Here is a 21157-nt window from a genome sequence, read left to right as displayed (position 1 = left end):
CTGCCTCGCCAGGATGTAACCAAACACCAGGAGAGCAAGATGTGTCTTCCAGCTCCTCACCTTGAAGTAAGGGAAGTGCTCGGTCATGAAATTGTAGATTTCGCTGACAGGGAGGCTTCCGGTCTTGCTGTTCTTCAGCGCCATGAAGATGAGAATGCTGGGAGAGAGGAATTGGGCCGTCAGTGTGGGCCAAGCATTTAAAAAAGATAAGATCCCAATAGGGTTGCCAGTCTCCAGGGAGTGGCTGGAGATCTCCTGGGATTACAACTGATCTCCCGGTGACAGGTCAGTTGTGATAGTGGGAGATTTTACTAGTAGAAAAATGGTTACTTGGGAAGGTATTAGAACCGGTTGGAAGACCTCTCCCCTCCCCAAACCTCGCCCTCCTCAGGCTCCACCCCCAAAATCTGCACGTATCTTCCAATGCAGATTTGGCAACATTACCCACAGAAGATAGACAAGGCTAGGGTTGCCAGCCTCCAGGTGGGGCTTGGAGATCTCCCACTTTTACAACTGATCTCCAGCTGGCAGAGATCAGCTTCCCTGGAGAAAATGGCTGTTTGAAGGGTGGACTCTATGGTATTGTACGATGCTGAGGCCCCTCCCCTTTCCAAACCCTGCCGTCTCCTGGGTCCACCCCCAAAGTCTCCAGGTATTTCCCAACTCAGACCTGGCGACCTTAGCATATAACTTAAAGAGGGAACCATGTCGGTCTGTTGCAGCAAAACAAAACACAAGTTCGGCGGCATCTTTTGAAGCCTGACACGCTTTATTTCAACATGAGCGTTTGTGAGTCAGAGTTCACTTCTTACTGATCTGTGGAATGTTGATCATGTTAGGAATACTTATAGGGAAATTCAGGCTTTTTTTTTTGGGTAGAAATGCCTTCCTTCCTCTGGAAATAATGAAGGAAAGGAGCACCTTCTTTTGGGGCTTATTTAGTTGGATCCTCTGGTCCAATCCTTTTGATACTTGGTGGGTATTTATGGGAGAAGCACTGGATGCTACGCTGCAAATTGGGTGCCTCTTCCTCAAAAAAAACCCAGCTCCCCCCAGAGCCCCAGGTACCCATGGATCAATTCTCCATTATACCGGATCAATTCTCCATTATGCCCATTATACCCTATGAGAATCAGTCTCCATAGGGAATAATGGAGTGCCCAGCAGACATCCCCCCCTGCTTTCTGGTGACCCTAGGGTTGCCAAGTCCAATCCCAGAAATATCTGGGGACTTTGGAGGTGGAGCCAGGAGACTTTTGGGGTGAAGCCAGGAGACACTGGGGTGGAGCTGGGGGGGGGGGAACGTCGCCGGGGAGCGTGGCGAGCCGCCCCGTCTCGGAGCGGGCGACACCGCTGCGCAGCTGCCGCCTCTTCTCCGCTCGCAGTGGCTGCTCCTCTGAGATGAGCCCATCTCGGAGGAGCAGCTGCGGTGGGGCGGGCGGGAGCGGCGCGGCGGCCTCGCCCGCTCCGCCTCTGGGGTGGAATCGGAGGGGGTGTGTGGAGGTGGGCCGGGGGTGTGGCGAGCCACGAGTCCGGGTCCTAGAAAGGCCCGGATTCGTGGCTCGCCATGCTCCTGGCCTGCCTCCGCCCTCCCCTTCTCTGGTTTTGCCTGCGCTGCTGCTGCCTCTTGGCTGCTCTTCCGAGATGGGCTTAGCCTGGGCCCATCTCGGAGGAGCAGCTGCGGTGGGCGGGGAGGGGGCGGTAGCGGCGCGGTGGCCTCGCCCGCTCTGGCATGGGGCGGCTCGCCAGGCTCCCCGGTGTCGTTTCCCCCCTCCCCCCGCTTCCGTTTTTTTGGGAAGCGGGGGAAGAGGGTAGAAATCCTGGGGTCCCCCGCCAGGGCGGGAGGGTTGGGAAGCCTAAGTGACCCTGAAGCAGAGGGAGGGCCTCCAAACCAGGGGATCCCCTGCCCCCCCCCCGGGGATTGGCAACCCTACCTTCTTCTAGCCCTATGTCCCCGAGTGGCCATGACAGTCTTCTTATTAATGACAGTTTCTTATTAATGGCAGCTGGCAAAGGCTGGGGTGTAGATTTGGGGCCTGGAGGTTCAGCAGGCCCAGAGGAGGTGGTGGAGGCGGCAATCCCAATGAATTGCTTGGCTGGTTTAGGGAAATATTGAAAATATGAATAACTTGGTTTATTCCTTGTAGATAGAGCCAAGTGGGCAGCCGTGTTGGTCTGAAGCAGTAGAACAAAGTAGGAGTCAAATGGCACCTTTAAGACCAACAAAGTTTTATGGAGAACGTAAACGTTCATGCTAATTTTACTATTCTGTCACTGGATTTTAAATTTGTACCATTTTGCATTCTAATTGCAATTTTGTGATTGTAATTTTATTGTGATTTTATTACTATTTATGTTGTACTCCGCTCTGAGCCCCCAAATGGGGGACTGGGTGGAATATAAATATAAATATAATAATAATAATAAACCACTGCCTACCAGCTATATGTAGCTCTGCTCACTGTACCTGATTCCTCATCTGAAGAAGTGCGCGTGCACACACAAAAGCTTACATTCTGAATAAAATTTTGTTGGTTTTCAAAGTGCCACTTGACTCCTACTTTGTTCTATCGGTTTATTCCTTGCATTTCTTTCCTGTTTTGCTTCCAGGATGGAGCTCAAGGCAACACGCATGGGGGTCTGAGGCTGGGCTTCTCCCATTTGTGTCCCTGGCAGGGTTGCTATTACAAACTAGGGTTGCCAAGTCCAATTCAAGAAATATCTGGGGACTTTGGGGGTGGAGCCAGGAGACTTTGGGGGTGGAGCCAGGAGACATTAGGGGTGGAGCCAAGATCAAGGCTGTGACAGGCATAATTGAACTCCAAAGGGAGTTCTGGCCATCACATTTAAAAGGACGGCACACCTTTTCAATTCTTTCCTTCCATAGGAAATAATGAAGGATAGGGGCACCTTCCTTTGGGGCTCATAGAATTGGACCCCCTGGTCCAATTTTTTTGAAACATGGGGGATATTTTGGGGAGAGGCACTAGATGCTATACTGAAAATTTGGTGCCTCTACCCCCAAAAACAGCCCCCCCCCAGAGCCCCAGATACCCGCAGATCAATTCTCTATGATTTTCTATGGGAATAAATCTCCATAGGGAATAATAGAGTTCCCAGCAGACATTTCCCTCCCCTCCCCCCACTTTCTGACGACCCTGAAGCGGGGGGGAGGGCCTCCAAACCGGGGGATCCCCTGCCCCCACCTGGGGATTGGCAACCCTATTACTAACCCTGGAGATTTTGGGGTGCAGTAGCCAGGGGAGGGTAGTGTTTGGTGATGAGAGGGACCACAGTGGGGCACACCCTCCAATGCAGCCATTTTCCTCCAGGGGAACCAATCTCTGTAGGGTGGAGATGCATTGTAATTCTATGGTACAATAGGTACGATAGAGTTTTCCCTCCCAAATTGCTAGAGCGTCTGGAAAAACCATAGAGTTTTCCCCAGATATTCCTAGAATGGCTGGCGCGCAACGTCGGAGGACGTCATTGTGCCGGCAACATTGGGGGAACGGGCCAGTGGGTTGGGAACTTCCTGGGTGGGGGAACCCCCGCCTGGCCTGGGAACTTGGCAGCCCTAATTTCAAGCAAAACATCAAACAAATAATTTGAACTAACAGAAGCAACATCACGAACGCTCTCTACTTTCCATATTGCATCGGTTTTGGTACATTAAAACAGAAAAGATCAGTAAAATTGGAACTTGATTTGGCAGGAGCCTCTCTGCAAGCTCTGGCCCAGCTGGTGGCACTTGGGGCCTCCTGAATCCCCCCACCCCGGCCTGCAGGCTTCAGCCTGCACAGAGCCCTCCAAGCATGCAAAGACGCTGGCTAAAAGCACTCCAGTCCTCAGGGAGGCCAAAAGCTTGTCCAAACACAGAAATGTTGGCCTGTTTCCTGACAGCCAAAAATGGTGAGCATCGGCCTGCTTTTCTTCTCAGTGCCACTCAACCCCTGGCATCTCCAACTAAAAAGGGTCCCGGCAAATAGGTGCGAAAAACCTCAGCTTGAGACCCTGGAGAGCAGCTGCCTGTCTGTGTAGACAATACTGACTTTGATGGACCTTTGAGGGTCTAATTCAGTAGAAGGCAGCCTCATATGTTCAAATGGTTATAGGGAGGGATGGTGGCTCAGGGGTAGAGCATCTGCTTGGTAAGCAGAAGGACCCAAGTTCAGTCCCCAGCATCTCCAACTAAAAAGGGTCCAGGCAAGTAGGTGTGAAAAACCTCAGCTTGAGACCCTGGAGAGCCGCTGCCAGTCTGAGAAGACAATACTGACTTTGATGGACCTTTGAGGGTCTGATTCAGTAGAAGGCAGCTTCATATGTTTATATATGTTCACTCAAATTACTCCTGCAGGGATTGGGAGGTGGCCTTTGTAGGGATGCCAGCCTCCAGGTGAGACCTGGGGATACCCTGGAATTACAGCTCATCTCCAGACTACTGAGTAGGGTTGCCAGACCCCTGCTGGGAGCAGGGGAACCCCCACTTTTGGGGGGTGCTTTCCCCTACCTGCCCCGAAAGGCAACATGATGATGTCACTCGGAAGTGATGCCATCACATCGCTGATGTAGCATGGCAACGCTCCAGTTTTTGGGCAAAACTCCATGGTAAAAGGCTACAAACCACAGAGAGTTTTGCCCCCAAACTGGAGCATCACCCCGTCCAACATTGGCAATCCAGGATCCCCATGACCAGCTGCAAGGGAACCCTTCTACAGAGACCAACCCTACTGTGGCAACCCTACTATAGAGACCAGTTCCTCTGGAGAATATGGATGCTTTGGAGGCAGGTGGACTCGGTGGCATCATACCACAACGAAATCTCGGCCCTCTCCAGACTCCACCTCCAAATTTCCAAGAGTTTCCCAACCTGGGTCTGGCAACACTCCCCTCTCCATCCACCAGAGATGGTCAGGGGGACCCAGCAATCTGAGGCCTTTGGACTGGGGTCTCCCCCTCAGGCTATCTGATGGTTAGGATCAGGGGTGGAATTCTAGCAGGAGCGCTTTTGCATATTAGGCCACACACCCCTGAGGTAGCCAATCCTCCGACAACTTACAAGGCTCTTTTTTGTAAGCTCTTGGAGGATTGGCTACATCATGGGGGTGTGGCCTAATATGCAAAGGAGCTCCTGCTAGAATTCCATCCCTGGTTAGGACTGCCAGCCTACAGGCGGTGGCTGGAAATCTCCCACTAGTGAGATTGACAGAGTTCAGCTGACCTGGAGAAAATGGCCAGTCCGAAAGGTGGACTCTATGACATTATATCTTATTGAAGTCCCTACCCTTTCCAAACCCCACCCTCCTCAGGCTCCACCCCCAAAACCTTCAGGCATTTCCCAACCCAGAGCTGGCCACTCTGCTGATGGCAGGGTTATCCCCTTCCAAGGTGGCCCAGAGATTACCGCTATCAGTTCCCCTGGGTGAACTGGCAGTTTCTAGGGTTGCCAGCCTCCAGGCAGGGCCTGGGGACCTCCTGCATTTACAACTGCTCTCTAGCTGGCAGGGATCAGCTCCCCTGGAGAAAATGGCTGCTTTGAAGGGGGGGACTCTGTGGCATTGTACCATGCTTAGGACCCTCCCCTCCCCAAACCCCGCCCTCTCCTGGCTCCACCCCCAAAGTATTTTCAAACACAGACCTGGCAACCCTAGCAGTTTCAGAAAGGAAACTCTGTGGCATCACAACCCTCCCCTCCCCAAACTTCTCCTTCCCCAGATGCAAGCCTCGGATTCAGTGGGAGCTCTCCGGAGCACAGCTCCTGAACCCTTCTGAGAGTTCCACCCCCTTGTCCATTGAATAGTAGGTGCAGCTGCATAACAATCCCTGGATGAGCTCCACCACCTGTTTTTCTACAAAATGACTCCTGCCCAGATGGCACTTGGTTATTTTGGCCACTGCGTGACACAGAGTGTTGAACGGGATGGGCCACTGGCCTGATCCAATATGGCTTCTCTTATGTTCTTATATTCTTATGTACCTTCCAAATTTCTAGGAATTTCCCAGCCTGGGGTTGGTGAACCTATCTGATGGAGAGGGCGCTGGGCCATTCCTTGTTGTGGGTTTTTCTGCATCTCCCTTGTATTGGGGGTGGGGTGTTTGTTGCTTGACAAGACTGATCCTGTTTGTTGGTTGGGAAGCCAAAATATTATCCATTGCCAAAAGCCCTAGAAAGGCTGTAGCCTCAAGGAAAAGGATGAAAAGTCAGGCAATCGCTTACCTGTATGAGTAGATGGGCTTTGGAAACATCGGCTGTTGGTGTTCCTGGTTGCTTTGAGGGGCTATTCTTTGGTAGGGATAGTGAGATGCAGAGATGTAGGTCACGGGATAACTGCCTCCGGGGGGATACTGGCAAGAAAAGGGATAGCAAGGCAAAGTGGTTAGACCAGGGGTGTCAAACATGCAGCCCAGGAGCCAAATCAGGCCACCGGGGGGCTCTTATCAGGCCCCCGAGCAACTGGCTGTCATCTGCTCCCTTTTCCCTCTCTCTCGCTTTCTTCTGCATCACAGCTTGCTTTGCAAGGCTTGCTTAATCGCACAGGAGCTACAGAGCAAAGCCTCTATTTTCTCCATTGGCTGAGGCTCCTCTCTTGGGGAGGAAGGGAAGAGGTAGAGCTTGCTTTGCCAGACTCTCTCAATCGCACAGCAGAGCTACTGAGCCAAGCCTCTCTTCCTTCTATTGGCTGAGGCTCTTCCCCCTCCTTGTCCCCAGGGGAAGAAAGGAAAGAACCAGAGCTTCCTTCGCCCATTTCCCTGGATCCCATGGGAGAAATAAAAAGAAAGCACCTTTAAGACCAATGAGTGCTAAAGTTTTAAGCATGTTTTAAGGTTTTTTTTAAAAAAACTTTTAATTGTGTTTGTGGCCTTTTTAAAAATTATATCTCTGCTACCTAATCTGAAATAGGTACACATGTGGCCTGGCCCGGCCCAACACGGCCCGGCCCTCATAACAAATGAGTTTGACACCCCTGGGTTAGACTTTGGGTAGCTGGAGGTCAAGCATGTTGGGCTCTTTCAGCAGGCCAAGTTGCCAACTTTTAGATGGGTTCCTATTTTCTTCAAAGTTATCAGTCTCTTGCTACAACTCAGTGTTTATATTGGGAGCAAGCTAGTCCCTTACATTGGAAGCAAGCTAATCCTTAACCTCTTCTCTAAACAGATGAAGAAGCCTTCTGAATTTGGCTGGCAAAATGCTCTCCACAACCTCTATTTTCTTCCAAATTATTATCCTCTTAATGCCACTTAAGTGTTTATATTTCTATTAAAAAGGTAAAAGGTAGTCCCCTGAGCAAGCACCAGTCATTTTCGACTCTGGGGTGACATTGCTTTCACAACGTTTTCACGGCAGACTTTTTATGCGGTGGTTTGCCATTGCCTTCCCCAGTCATCTACACTCCCCCCCCCACCCCCGAGCAAGCTGGGTATTCATTTTACCGACCTCAGAAGGATGGAAGGTTGAGTCAACCTGGAGCCAGCTACCTGAAAACCCAGCTTCTGCCGGGGATCGAACTCAGGTCGTGAGCAGAGGGCTCCGACTGCAGTACTGCAGCTTTAACACTCTATTAGCAGCAGGCAAGTCCTGAACCTCTTCTCTAACCTGATGCAAAAGCCTTCTGGATTTTGCTGGTAAAATGCTCTCATTTGGGGGCCTGGAGATATCCCAGAATTACAACTGATCTCCAGACTGCAAAGATCAAACCCACCCACCCAGGAGGAAATGGCTGCTTCAGAAGGTGGACTCAATGGCACTCCACCCCCAAACTCCACTCTTCCCAGGCTCTGCTCCCAGATCTCGAGAATTTCCCGACCCCGAGACAGCAACCCCAACTGAAAGGGACATTTCAGAATATTTAGTTTCTTATAAAATGCCTGGGTCATATCCTGAGTTATTAGGAAAAAGCCCAACAATTGAAAGCTGCTAAAGCAAGTAATTTTAAAACAGACTCAAGAAAACACTCTATTAGAAAAAAAGTAGGAAGATGGCTTTCAAACTGTAAGTTCAAGCTATGTGCAAACTTCCTAAAAGGGGAAAAAAAGTTGGAAAAGGCTTGCTTAAATTAAATTAAATTGAAAGTTAAATTAAATTAAATTAAAAGGAAAAATAAGGGGCCTTGCCATCGGCTCCGATGGAGACCATTCCATACCCTTTCAGCTGTCCGGATTGGTGCCACCTGCATCCCAGCTATGCTGAGCTGTGGGCACGGCTGCCTCTTGGAGACCAGAAACCAAAGGACCTGCATGGCACACCTGACCCATGGCAAAAGATGGGCATCTGCACAGGTCTGGCTAGACTGTCTGGCACCGTAGGTAAGGCACACACACCTTGCACTGATAACATCATTGAGTCACATGGGGGCGTCCAATATGATGCCCCCAGAAGGCTGGCACCCTAAGCAATCACCTAGGGCGTTTTCGCACAGGACTTACCCCAGAGCGACGTCCCTCTTCACGGCGCAGCGTCTGCGCAGATTTCGCACCGACTGCTCCGCAGAACCCGGAAGAGCCGTGAAGAGCCGCGGCTTTTGCGTCGCGAATGTAAAGTTGGTTTTTGGCAGTTTACATTTGCGACGCAAAAGCCACGGCACTACGCGGCTCTTCCGGGTTCTGCGGAGCAGTCGGTGCGAAATCCGCGCAGACGCTGCGCGGTGAAGAGGGACGCCGCTCCGGGGTAAGCCCTGTGCGAAAACGCCCCTAGTTTGCCCAGTGGCAGGGCAAGCCTTGCATCTGCATTTTGCATGAGGGATGCGACTGCAAAAGCCAGACTGGAGTCCATTTAGTCAAGCATCCCATTTCTCACAGAGACGAACCAGACGCCACCTAGAAAAAGCCCACAAGCAGGGCACAGAGAGGTCAAAGCTTCTTTGTAGTGTTTCTACCTCCCAGCAACTAGCATTCAGAAATAACACGACAAGGAGATTCCATGTAGCCATCCCATAGACCTCTTTTCCATGACTCCATATTTTAAAGCCATCTAGTGATGGCCAGCATCACATCTCAAGCCAGGCTGGCCCTGCCACTAGGTAAACTAGGAGACTGTCTAGGGTGCTGGTCTTCTGGGGGTACCCAATTGTGTGCCCCCCGTAACTCGGAGATGTTATCAGTGCAGTGGGGGGCCCCAGAAGTTAGCCTTGCCTGGGGTGCCAGACGGTCTAGGGCTGGCCTGATCTCAAGGCAATTTCACACACGCACTGTGAAGAAATACTTTTTTCAAAATCTGCCACAAATCTTCTGCCTATTTGTTATTCCTCAATTCTGGTCTTCGGAGAGAAGAAGAACAAAATTCTCTTTCCACTCTTCCTCCTCCTCCTCACACGTCATGTATCTACTGCCAAAGTGGGCCGTAGAGCAGGGATCAAAAAATTCACAACGTGGGACCATGAGACAAGCAGGGCATTTCTCTACCTCCCTGAAGGAAGCCTCAGGCTTGCAGAAGATTCTGGAATCGAGAAAAAAAATATGCTGTGTGATTAGAACTCCCATAAATAATAGCAACGATGCCCACTGAGACTCTGTTCTGAGATCTCAGAGGCATTTGGAGAGGGTTGCTAGGTTGAAACTCTATGGTTTACCATACAGATTTGGGCAAATGCTAGGGCCGCAATCAATACTCCCTTTAAGCTGTGGAGTCTTGTGAGCAAAACCCCCACTTTGTGAGCTACTGGCATTAAAGTGGTGAGCGACTGCATAAATTAGTTTGCTCTGGGGTCATCCTTCCTGAGCGAAGGCAAAAATGTGTGAGCCGGAGGCTGAAGGAACTGTGAGCTAGCTCACACTAACTCAGCTTAGAGGGAACACTGGTCACAATGAAGAAGAATTGAAGAACTGCAGATTTATACCCCGCCCTTCTCTCTGAATCAGAGACTCAGAGCGGCTTACAATCTCCTATATCTTCTTCCCCAACAATAGACACCCTGTGAGGTGGGTAGGGCTGAGAGGGCTCTCACAGCAGCTGCCCTTTCAAGGACAACTCCTGTGATAGCTATGGCTAACCCAAAGCCATTCTAGCAGCTGTAAGTGGAGGAGTGGGGAATCAAACCCGGTCCCCCCAGATAAGAGTCCGCACACTTAACCACTACACCAAACTGGCTCCCACTTGGAGCAGAGATACAAGGCATATGAGCATTCGCTTTCCGTGCCCTATTGCACGTGTCCTTTTCAGAGGTCTGGTTCTATTTTAAGCAAGTGAGTGATGTCCCAATTGATGCGTCCATGCAAGGAAGTGACCTCAGAGCCCCTGACACTTGCACGGGCCAGTGGAGCAATTGGTGAGAAGTGCAGGAATTCCATACTGGGATACTTGGCTTTGATGACTTAACTGCAGGCCCGGAGGCTGCCTGGAAGGGCTTCTCCTGCCCTACCCTCCTGTGGTTACCAGGTCAGGCAAAACGGGATTGGTGTGGCAGAGCAATTTTGACTTTATTGGTTTCAGTGTCTCCTTGGAAGTTGGGGCAGGAGCAGGCTGAAGTGTCATCACGAGTGTCGTTTAAAGCTATTCCTATTTTATTGGTTTCTGGGAAATGAAGGTTGGGGAGGGTCTGGTTGGGGAGCTGGGCGTTGCCACTTTTACAATGGCAAGGCGGGCATAAAGAAGGCCATTGTTCTGGGGCACATGGGCAGGTGACAGGCTGCTTGGCTTGGTTGGGCAGGTCAGCGAGGAGATGGTTTCCTTTTGAGTCATTCTCCCCTCACCCAGCCACATCCATGGTGCCTCAATTTTTCACTGAGGGCAAAGGAGAGCCGACCTCCTCTCGTGAATGCAGAGGGATCAGCAGTTCTGGCAAAGGCCAAAGAACCCTAGGGAGTCGATTGGGCAATAATCTGAGCTTCTGCTCCTCACGTGCAGTTAGGGTTGCCAACTCCAAGTTGGGCTGTTCCTGGAGATTTGGGGATCGACCTCGTCGGTGCAGGCAGAGCTTACCTGGGGGAAAGGGTGCGAGGGGCAATACATCTGAGGCACTTGAGGTTGGTAGCAATACAGGCTTGGCTGTCCCTCCAGTGGAGACGTCTTCAGTTTGACCTCTGGATCCTGCTGTATGAGAGAGGTCAAATGGCATAAGACGAATGTGACTGAGTCCAGTTCAGGGCTTTTTTTTGTAGCAGGAACTCCTTTTCCTATTAGGCCACACACCCCTGATGTAGCCAATCCTCCAAGAGCTTACAGGGCTCTTAGTACAGGGCCTACTGTAAGCTCCAGGAGGATTGGCTGCATCAGGGGTGCGGGGCCTAATATACAAAGGCGTTCCTGCCAATGTTCCCTCTAAGCTGCAGAGTCTTGTGAGCAGAAATTCTACTTTCTGAGCTACTGGTATCAAAGTTGTGAGCTACTGCATAAATTATTGTGCTCTGGGGGTCATCCTTCCTGCGATAAGACAAACATGCGTGAGCTGGAGCTCCAAGCAGTTAAAAATCTGTGAGCTAGCTCACGCTAACTCAGCGTAGATGGAACACTGGTTCCTGCTACAAAAAAAGCCCCAGTTACTCTATTAGAACACACTCCAAAGCAATCCCTTTCAAAGAAAATTACCGACAACCTCTTCCACAGATGAAGGCTTTCTGCTGCTCTTTCATAGTTCTGTTACAATATTAAGAAAACAAACTTATTCCGCCAAGGAATTTAGTGCAGGGAATACTACTTCTCAGAAGAGGTGACGTGCGGGCCTAGAGGAGCTGTTTTTTTGAGGTAGAGGCACCAAATTTTCAGTATAGCATCCAGTGCCTCTTCCCAAAATACCCCCCAAGTTTCAAAAAGATTGGACCAGGAGGTCCAATTCTATGAGCTCCAAAAGAAGGTGCCCCTATCCTTCATTATTTCCAGTGGAGGGAAGGCATTTAAAAGGTGTGCGGTCCCTTCAAATGTGATGTCCAGAATTCCCTTTGGAGTTCAATTGTGCTTGTCACACCCTTTCTCCTGGCTCCACCCCTGAAGTCTCCTGGCTCCACCCCCAAAGTCCCCAGATATTTCTTGAATTGGACCTGGCAACCCTAGTTAGGTTGAATGACAGTGACAGGCCCAAGGTCAGTATAGCAGAGTAAGGATTTGAACCTGTGTCTCAGTTGGGTAGCCGTGTTGGTCTGAAACAGCAGAACAAAGTCTGAGTCCAGTGGCACCTTTCAGCCCAACAAGGGCCAGTTTGGTGTGGTGGTTAAGTGTGCAGACTCTTATCTGGGAGAACCGGGTTTGATTCCCCACTTCTCCACTTGCAGCTGCTGGAATGGCCTTGGGTCAGCCATAACTCTTGTAGGAGTTGTCCTTGAAAGGGCAGCTGCTGTGAGAGCTCTCTGAGCCCCATCTACCTCACGGGGTGTCTGTTGTGGGGGAAGAAGATAAAGGAGATTGTAAGCCACTCTGATTCAGAGAGAAGTTGTTGTTGTTGTTGTTCAGTCACACAGTCGAGTCCGACTCTTTGCGACCCCATGGACAAGTCACGCCAGGCCCTCCTGTCTTCCACCATTCTCTGAAGTCTGCTCAAATTTGTGTTTGTTACATCAGTAACGCTGTCCAACCATTTCATCTTTTGCCGTCCCCTTCTTCTTTTGCCTTCTGTCTTTCCCAGCATCAAGGCCTTCTCCAGGGAGTGCTCCCTTTTCATTTGGTGGCCAAAGTATTTGAGCTTCAGCTTCAGCATCTGACCTTCCAGGGAACAGTCAGGGTTGATATCCCTTAGGACTGACTGACTGGATCTTCTTGAAGTCCAAGGGACTCTCAAGATTCTTCTCCAGCACCACAGCTCAAAAGCATCTATTCTCCTGCACTCGGCCTTCCTCGGCCGAGAAGGGCAGAGAGAAGGGCAGGATATAAATCTGCAGTCTTCTTCTTCTTCTCCTCCTCTTTTTGTGTGCATACACACTTCTTCAGATAGATTGAGCTGTGTTGGTCTGAAGTAACAGACCAGTGGCACCTTTTAGGGTTGCCAAGTCCAATTCAAGAAATATCTGGGGACTTTGGGGGTGGAGCCAGGAGACATTAAGGGTGGAGCCAAGATCAAGGCTGTGACAAGCATCATTGAACTCCAAAGGGAGTTCTTGCCATCACAGACGGCACACCTTTTCAATTCCTTCCTTCCATAGGGACGGCACACCTTTTCAATTCCTTCCTTCCATAGGAAATAATGAAGGATAGGGGCACCTTCTTTTGGGGCTCATAGAATTGGACCCCCTGGTTCAATCTTTTTGAAACTTGGGGGGTATTTTGGGGAAAGGCACTAGATGTTATATTGAAAATTTGGTGCCTCTACCCCAAAAAACAGCCCTCCCAGAGCCCCAGATACCCGCGGATCAATTCTCCATGATTTTCTATGGGAATAAATCTCCATAGGGAATAACAGAGTTCCCAGCAGACATTTCCCTCCCCTCCCCCCCCGCTTTCTGACGACCCTGAAGCGGGGGGAGGGTCTCCAAACCGGGGGATCCCCTGCCCCCACCTGGGGATTGGCGACCCTAGCACCTTTCAGCCCAACCCAGGTGCCACTGGACTCAAACTTTGTTCTGCCTCTAGAGAAGCCAGAGTGTACTTGACTGTCAATTCACACATTCCCTCCCCTGCCCTCTGTCTTCAAAGTGTTAAAGAGATAATTGAATAGAAACACCTGTTTGGGTGTGTGCGTGTGCACACCCACATGAATACATGAAATTCCCAAACTGACTTCCAGGAAAGGTATTGGAAGCGCAGACACTACTAGTAAAAAATTAAAAAGCACGGCAAAGAAATAGCTATTTTCTGTACATTTGTGACCCCCTGGAATATGGAAGAGTTTAGTTCTCATTTTTTTGCTTAGATTGGCGGGATTTCCTCCTCGCCTTCCATGAATACGCCTGTAAGACAGCCCTCTTCCGGCTGGCCTATAACTAACTGGCATTGGAAACTGAGTGTAGTTTTAATAGACCATGGTTATATGTTTTATTTTACTGTTTTAACTGTGTAAGATGTTTTAAATTCAATAATTTTATGTTAGATTTTATGTGCTGTGAGCCGCCCTGAGCCACTTTGGTGGGAAGGGCGGGATATAAATTGAAATAAACTTGAAACTTGAAACGCCTGAGATCTGCTACTGCTTAACGCATTAGCCATTATATTTAAAATTAATTTTAAGTTGTCTGAAGGCATGTGACTTTTTCAAAATCTATGTTTTTGCCTGATGTGCAGTAAGTGCATTCCTGTGTGGACAGTGTCTACGGACTTGTTTGGACTTCGTAAGGGGTATTAACGGAAACACAGAAACATAGAGCTGTAAGGGACAGTGTTCCCTCTAAGCTGAGTTAGTGTGAGCTAGCTCACAGGTTTTTAGCTTCTGGCTCACCCATTTTTATCCCAGCTCAGGGAAAATGGCCCCAAAGCAAACTAATGGATGCAGTAGCTCACAACTTTAATTGCCAGTAGCTCACAAATTAGAATGTTTGCTCACAAGACTCCACAGCTTAGAGGGAGTATTGGTAAGGGACACCATAGGTCATCTAGTTCAATTAGGGTAGCCAAGTTTGGTTTGGGAGATTTTTGGGGGGTGGAGCCTGAGAAGGGCAGGGTTTGAGGAGGGGCGGGGCCTCAACAGGGTATCATGTCGTAGACTCCACTCTCCGAAGCAGCCATGTTCTCCAGGGGAACTAATCTTGACTGCCTGAAGACCAGTTATAATAGGGGAGGCACTTCAACAGGAAATAATGCCATAGAACCCAGCTTCCCATGCAGCCATTTTCTCCAGGGAAATGGATCACTGTCACCTGGGGATGTTGTAATAGCAGGAGATGCCCAGTCACTATCTGGAGGCATGACAACAACAAAAAATAACCGTGATTTGTTGTTGGGTCTTCTGTCTGTGATTCTCCTGTTGTGCTTTTTAAAAAACTACCTGGAGGCAGCCAACCCTACACAGAGACCTTTGCTCTATGCCCAGAGGAAGGCAAAAACCAGGGTTTCTGGATCAATCTGTCCTGGAAGAAAATCCCTTCTTATCTAAGAGAACATAAGAGAAGCCATGTTGGATCAGGCCAATGGCCCATCCAGTCCAACACTCTATGTCACACAGTAGCCAAAAAACCCAAGTGCCATCAGGAGGTCCATCAGTGGGGCCAGGACACTAGAAGCCCTCCCACTGTTGCCCCTCCCAAGCACCAAGAATACAGAGCATCACCAGACAGAGAATTCCAACAATACCCTCCAAAGTGGGCTCTTCCTATTCGTTTGTATCTCCACATTCTAGGGACTCACCATCACTTGTGAGTGGTGTTCCTGCCCTGGATTATTATACTGTTGAGTGTTACACCAAGGTGGCTCTGAGGACAGGTTGGGGATGTGTGTGATGTACACCTCGGCCTCTCCAGTAACAGTGGGCCCAGCCATCTCTTCAAAGCCATCCATGATAGCCATTTTGAAGGGGTGCTTGTCCATTGGCGGGGTCTGATGGGTCTCCTGGAAGGCTTCTTCGGTGAACTGCCTTTTGTACGGGTGGAATGGATTCCGGACGCTGTTTTTGAGGAACCTGCTGCAGGTCCCCATGGGGTTTTCCTCGTAGCTGTACCGCCTGAATTTCTCAGCAGCGGGAGGGACTTTGAATACATCCTTCTCCGTGTGGATGTCTCTCCTGTAAACGTGATCAGAAGGCGAGGAAGATGGGCTGGGGCTCTGGGAAGATTCTGAATTTGTCCTCTCTGTCCTGTTTTCTCCATCATACGGCTGGCAACAGAAGCCGGGTTTCTCCTGCAAACCAACATCACACGTTGAAAGAGAGGGAGTTTCCACAAACTGGTACATTCTTGGGGTTCTATTTTGAAAACCTTTTGATTTCTTGAGCAAACCCAGCAATTCAGCATTCAGACTTCTATATAAGCTTCTCTTGGAAGCTTACAAGCAGATAAGGAATGTGAATAACGAATGTGAAGGTGTTAATTTTGATATTCTGCTGTTGGATTTTAACTTTGTACCACTTGGCATGCTAAACCCCACCAGCTATATGTAGCTCTGCTCACTGTACCCCATTTCTCATCTGAAAAAGTGTGCACATACACGAAAGCTTACATTCTGAATAAAAGTTTGTTGGTCTTAAAGGTGCTACTTGGCTTCTTCTGTAATCTCCTAGCATCTGCTTACTAGTAGGTCTAATTGAAAAATTATGAGTGGGGAAATCGGTGAAGACTCATAGGGTGGGGTGGGGATCTAATTGTTCCAACTCCTCTCTCTCTCTCTCTCTCTCTCACTGTCCCTCTTTGCCTCTCTCTGGCAGTACCTACATGTTCTCAGCTCCCACCAGACTACTGATCATTTTCTATTTCTCCCTGGCAGCCTCTGTCCCCCCTCCCCTCACTTTCCCTTCTCTTTTTGCTCCTCCCCACCCCAGGTTCAACTTCTCTCCCTCCTGCCTCTTAACGCAGGGCTTTTTGCTCCTCCCCACCCCAGGTTCAACTTCTCTCCCTCCTGCCTCTTAACGCAGGGCTTGCAGAAACTCATTTGCGTATTAGGCAGGGGTGGAATTCTAGCAGGAGCTCCTTTGCATATTAGACCACACACCCCTGATGTAGCCAATCCTCTAAGACAGGGGTGGCCAACGGTAGCTCTCCAGATGTTTTTTGCCTACAACTCCCATCAGCCCCAGCCATTGGCCATGCTGGCTGGGGTTGATGGGAGTTGTAGGTAAAAACATCTGGAGAGCTACCGTTGGCCACCCCTGCTCTAAGAGCTTACAAAAAAGAGCTTTGTAAGCTCTTGGAGGAATGGCTACATCAGGGGTGTGTGGCCTAGTATGCAAAGGAGCTCCTGCTAGAATTTCACCCCTGATATTAGGCCACACATCCCTGATGCCAAGCCAACCGGCACTGTGTTCCTGTGCATTCCTGCTCAAAAAAAGCCCTGCTCGTCTGTCTCTTCCCCCCTCCCCTATGCTGACACTACTGGGGCATGAATTCCTTGGTAAGGTGCGTTGGGGGTGCCTGGGGACCCCCAGAATGGTCACTGAGAGCTCACATTGTTGTCATGAGATCTTGGAGGCATTCTTTTTTAAAAGAAGATTTGCTTCTGTGCTGTTAGGGTTTTTAAACCTTGCAATGCATTTTTTCCCCCTTCATGTTTCAGATTTTTCAGCAAATGTGTACCTTCCCCCAGGCTTGTAGGAAAAAAATGTTCTATATGCACATGACTATTGTGCAGATTTTTTTTTAAAATCCATGCTCTGAGGCCGTTGTTCGTAATTAGATACAACAAGTGGGAACCTATGAGAAATGCCCAGGGAAATTCCCTCCATGGTCTGCTTTGTCCTTCAGCTTCTGACACCCTCCCCTATTTCCTTTCTCCACCCCCCCCCCTTCTCCTACTGCCTCCTTTTCCCATTTCTTTCCTTCTATATTGTCCTCCTTTCCAATATGCCTTCGAAGCTGTGGAGTCTTGTGAGCAAAAATTCTACTTTGTGAGCTACAGGCATTAAAATTGTGAGCTACTGCATAATTGTGAGCTTGCTCTGGGGCCATTTGTTCTGAGCTAAGACAAATATGTGTGAGCCAGAGGCCAAAAACCTGTGAGCTAGCTCACACTAAACTCAGCTTAGAGGGAACACTGCTCCTCCCCCCCCCCAATTTCCCCCCAAAACTGGTCTTCACTAGTGTTTCTTCTAAGCTGTTAGTGTGAGCTAGCTCACAGTTTTTTTAGCCTCCAGCTCACACATTTTTGTCTTAGCTCAGGAAGGATGGCCTCATAGCAAACTAATTTATGAAGTAGCTCACAAATTTAATAGTAACTCACAAAGTTGCATTTTGCTCACAAGACTCCACAGTTTAGGAGTATTGGTCCTCATCTCCCTCAACTGCCTTTTTTGAGGGAAGGAAGCTGGTGCTGAGAAGGCAGGTGCTGAGTCCTGACTAAGGGAGTCCACTGTTGGCCACAGCCTCCCTCCCAGTCCAAACATCTCCTGCCTCCTCCAGCTGCTGCCTTCCCCCCACAGTGGTGCCCCTTGATTGGGCGGGGTGTGTGGAACTGGTGAATGCCATACTGGCCACTGCCTCCCTCCCAGCCCAAACACTGTGGGCATTCATAGCCCACCTCCTCTCCAGCCACTGCCTTCCCCCCTTCCTGGTAGCCTTCTCCCCCACCAAATGTATCATGGGAGTTGCTAATCAACTCCAAAAATGGCGGCTGGTCTTGTGACCTGCTGTCATGTGCTCTCATTCCTTCTTTATGGGGATTTGAAAATCCCTTTCACATTATTTCATTTTATCAGATTTTTCAGCAAACCTGGGGGGTTCCTCAGGCATAGATTTTAAAAATCCCACTTCTCAGTATGAGGCCTGTTTATTTTTCTATCTACATTTTTTTGGCCATGCTCAGAATTAGATAACCTGTTGAATTATTGACAGCATGCAGAGAACATTCTCTCTCTCTTGTCTTTCTCTCTGTTTTATAATCCCAGAAATTGGGATACCCAGGTAGTAGATTATGGCGCAGATAAAAGTAGGTGCTTAGCAATCAACTCATTACCACCCAGTGGCATGGCTGCCCTTTAATGGCTTTTGGCAAGCTCATTGATAACTATAGCCTGAAACAAGCTGCCGCAGCCAGGAAGAGAAAGCATCAGGGTAGATCACCCAACACACCTCCCTCGTAAAAGTTGATAACTCTATCAACAGTTGTACCATTCAATCAAACCTCCCAGATACCATCAAGCACCAAACGCAAGAAGCTGCTGGTGTGCTTTCACTGGATGCCTGGATGGGCACTGGTACAAAGAGAAAGACGAACTAGAGCAGGAGTTGAACTGCGGCTTGTGGCTCTTTCACACATATTGGTGGCTATTGAAACCCTCATTGCTGGCTTGGAGAAGGCTTTTGTTGCTTTAAATCACTTCTCCAAGCCAAGCCAGCTGGCAGCTTGGAGAATTCATTTAAAATTGAAATTGCTTTCTTTCCATCTCTCCTTCTCCATCTATTTGTCCTTCCTTCCTTCCTTCCTTCCTTCCTTCCTTCCTTCCTTCCTTCCTTCCTTCCTTCCTTCCTTCCTTCCTTCCTTCCTTCCTTCCTTCCTTCCTTCCTTCCTTCCTTCCTTCCTCCCTCCCTCCCTTCCTTCCTGGCCCTCAAACATCTGACATTCATGTCTTGCTGCTCTCAAACATCTGACATTTATTCTGTGTAGTGCTTACGTTAAACAAGCATGGCCACCCTTGAACTAGAGGGTCTCTGGGTTCCCCCAGCAAGGGACATCTAATGTTCTAAAGGGTCTAATGTTTTATCAGCCAGGTATTCCTGGCTGTTGAAAAATCCTGCAGCTCAGCCATTGGAGAGACAGGATTGCCCTTGGTCACTCACATGCTTTAGGGAGAGGGGCTTCCATGGCTTTGCCTCAGCCCTGCAGCCAATCTATTCTGTCTAGATTTGTGCCCACTGAGAAAGGAAGACAAGTGCAACTTACTTCCTGGACCGGGGAGCTGGAATCATCATGTGTCTGCATGAGATTGCCGGGTTGGTCGTTCTCCAGAGGGTCCGAAGATGAAAATTTAATATTGGATTGATCTTGGAGCAGTGAAACCATCACCAAAGCCCACCGGGAACCCTGTTGCAATAGATGGCAAACATTTCCAGTCAAAATGACATAAGTGTACTTTGAACAGGGGCCTCCTACAAAGGAGAGTAGAAGCCCTGATTGCCCAGGCTAGCTCTACCTCCTCAGAGCTTGGAAGCTACGTTGGGTTGGTACTTGAATGGGAGAAAACCATGGAAGACCAGGGCCGCTATATAAAGCACCTTTGCTCATCTCTTGCCCTAGTAGAAACCCCATGAGGTTGAACTTCATAGGGACATCATGAGTCATTTGTAGCTGGACAGCACACTTTACTTTTGGGTCTCACATAATGGCTTGAGATATGGGGCTGTGGCTCAGAGGCAGAGCATCTGCTTGGCTTGCAGATGGTCCCAGGTTCAATTCCAGATACCTCCAATTAAAAGATTTGGCAGTAGGTGATGTCAAAGCCCTCTGCCTGAGACCCTGGAGAGCCGCTGCCAACCTGAGCAAACGTTACTGACTTTGATGGACCAAGGGTCTGATTCAGTATAAGGCAGTTTCATGTGTTCAGAACATAAGAGAAGCCATGTTGGATCAGGCCAATGGCCCATCCAGTACATTAATGCCATATGCACATGCATATGTATGACTGACACATCAAAAGATGGACCCATGATTTGTCCATGAGGTTCCAAACATCGGAATTTCACACCAACCTGGACACTCCACCTAGCCAACACGAACCGAATCAGGTTGTCACACAGTGGCTGAAAACCAGGTGCCATCAGGAGGCCCACCAGTGAGCAGCCCTCCCACTGTTGCCCCCAAGCACCAATGTTCTTGGGTCTCAAACCAGCTGAATCATGCTCAGCTGAAATCAATTGGACAAACCTACTCAGTTGACTTCATTGGAATTATGCATGGGATAGAGAAGGTAGAGAAAGAAATCCTTTTCTTCCTTTCTCACAATACAAGAACTCGTGGGCATTCAATGCAATTGCTGAGCAGTCGGGTTAAAATGGATAAAAGGAAGTACTTTTTCACCCAAAGGGTGATTAACACATGGAATTCACTGCCACAGGTGGCGGTGGCTACAAGCATAGACAGCTTCAAGAGGGGATTGGATAAACATCTGGAGCAGAGGTCCATCAGTGGCTATTAGCCATAGCTTATTGTTGGAACTCTCTGTCTGGGGCAGTGATGCTCTATATTCTTGGTGCTTGGGAGGGAAAACAGTGGGGGGCTTCTGGTGTCCTGGTTCCACTGATGGACCTCCTGATGGCATGTTTTTTTGGCCACTGTGTGACACAGAGTGTTGGACTGGATGGGCCACTGGCCTGATCCAACATGGCTTCTCTTATGTTCTTATGAATACAACTGTTCCTTCTTGGCTGAAAGCCTGAGCCTCTGTGGAGGGGACCCTACAAAGACTAGCCAATGCGAATTGTGGCTGTTGCACTCAGAAGCAGGAAGGGACATGGTGTCCTCAGCAAATGTGGAGCCATCACCCAAGACACCCGAGGGTTTTGTACTGGAACTCTGACCTGCACATTTTCCAACCCAACCCCCTCAACACTGCATCCAAAGAGTTCCACGGTCATTTATCAGATTCAAATGCTGCAAAGATGTACAGTGATAAAAACACTGTTTCTTTTGTAGTTCAAAGCAGGGGGGGAGGAATCAGTGTTT

At 49.3% G+C, this 21157-nt stretch overlaps 1 protein-coding gene across 1 annotated transcript in view; it reads right to left on the bottom strand.

Moving 5' to 3' along the window:
* Positions 1-19519, bottom strand: part of FOXN1 (forkhead box N1) — a 40197-nt gene extending 20678 nt beyond the window's left edge. The window contains exons 1-5 of the mRNA XM_060259502.1: positions 19379-19519; positions 15200-15688; positions 10916-11023; positions 6218-6345; positions 61-157 (exon numbers count right to left, since the gene is read on the bottom strand). Coding sequence (XP_060115485.1) covers positions 61-157; positions 6218-6345; positions 10916-11023; positions 15200-15688; positions 19379-19498 — 942 coding nt within the window. The 5' untranslated portion in view covers positions 19499-19519. The remainder of the gene's footprint in view (positions 1-60; positions 158-6217; positions 6346-10915; positions 11024-15199; positions 15689-19378) is intronic.
* Positions 19520-21157: the final 1638 nt, after the last annotated feature.

The sequence above is a fragment of the Heteronotia binoei genome, chromosome 18 (assembly GCF_032191835.1).
Source record: "Heteronotia binoei isolate CCM8104 ecotype False Entrance Well chromosome 18, APGP_CSIRO_Hbin_v1, whole genome shotgun sequence".
Lineage (NCBI taxonomy): Eukaryota > Metazoa > Chordata > Lepidosauria > Squamata > Gekkonidae > Heteronotia > Heteronotia binoei.
This window is presented reverse-complemented; position numbering and strand designations above follow the sequence as displayed.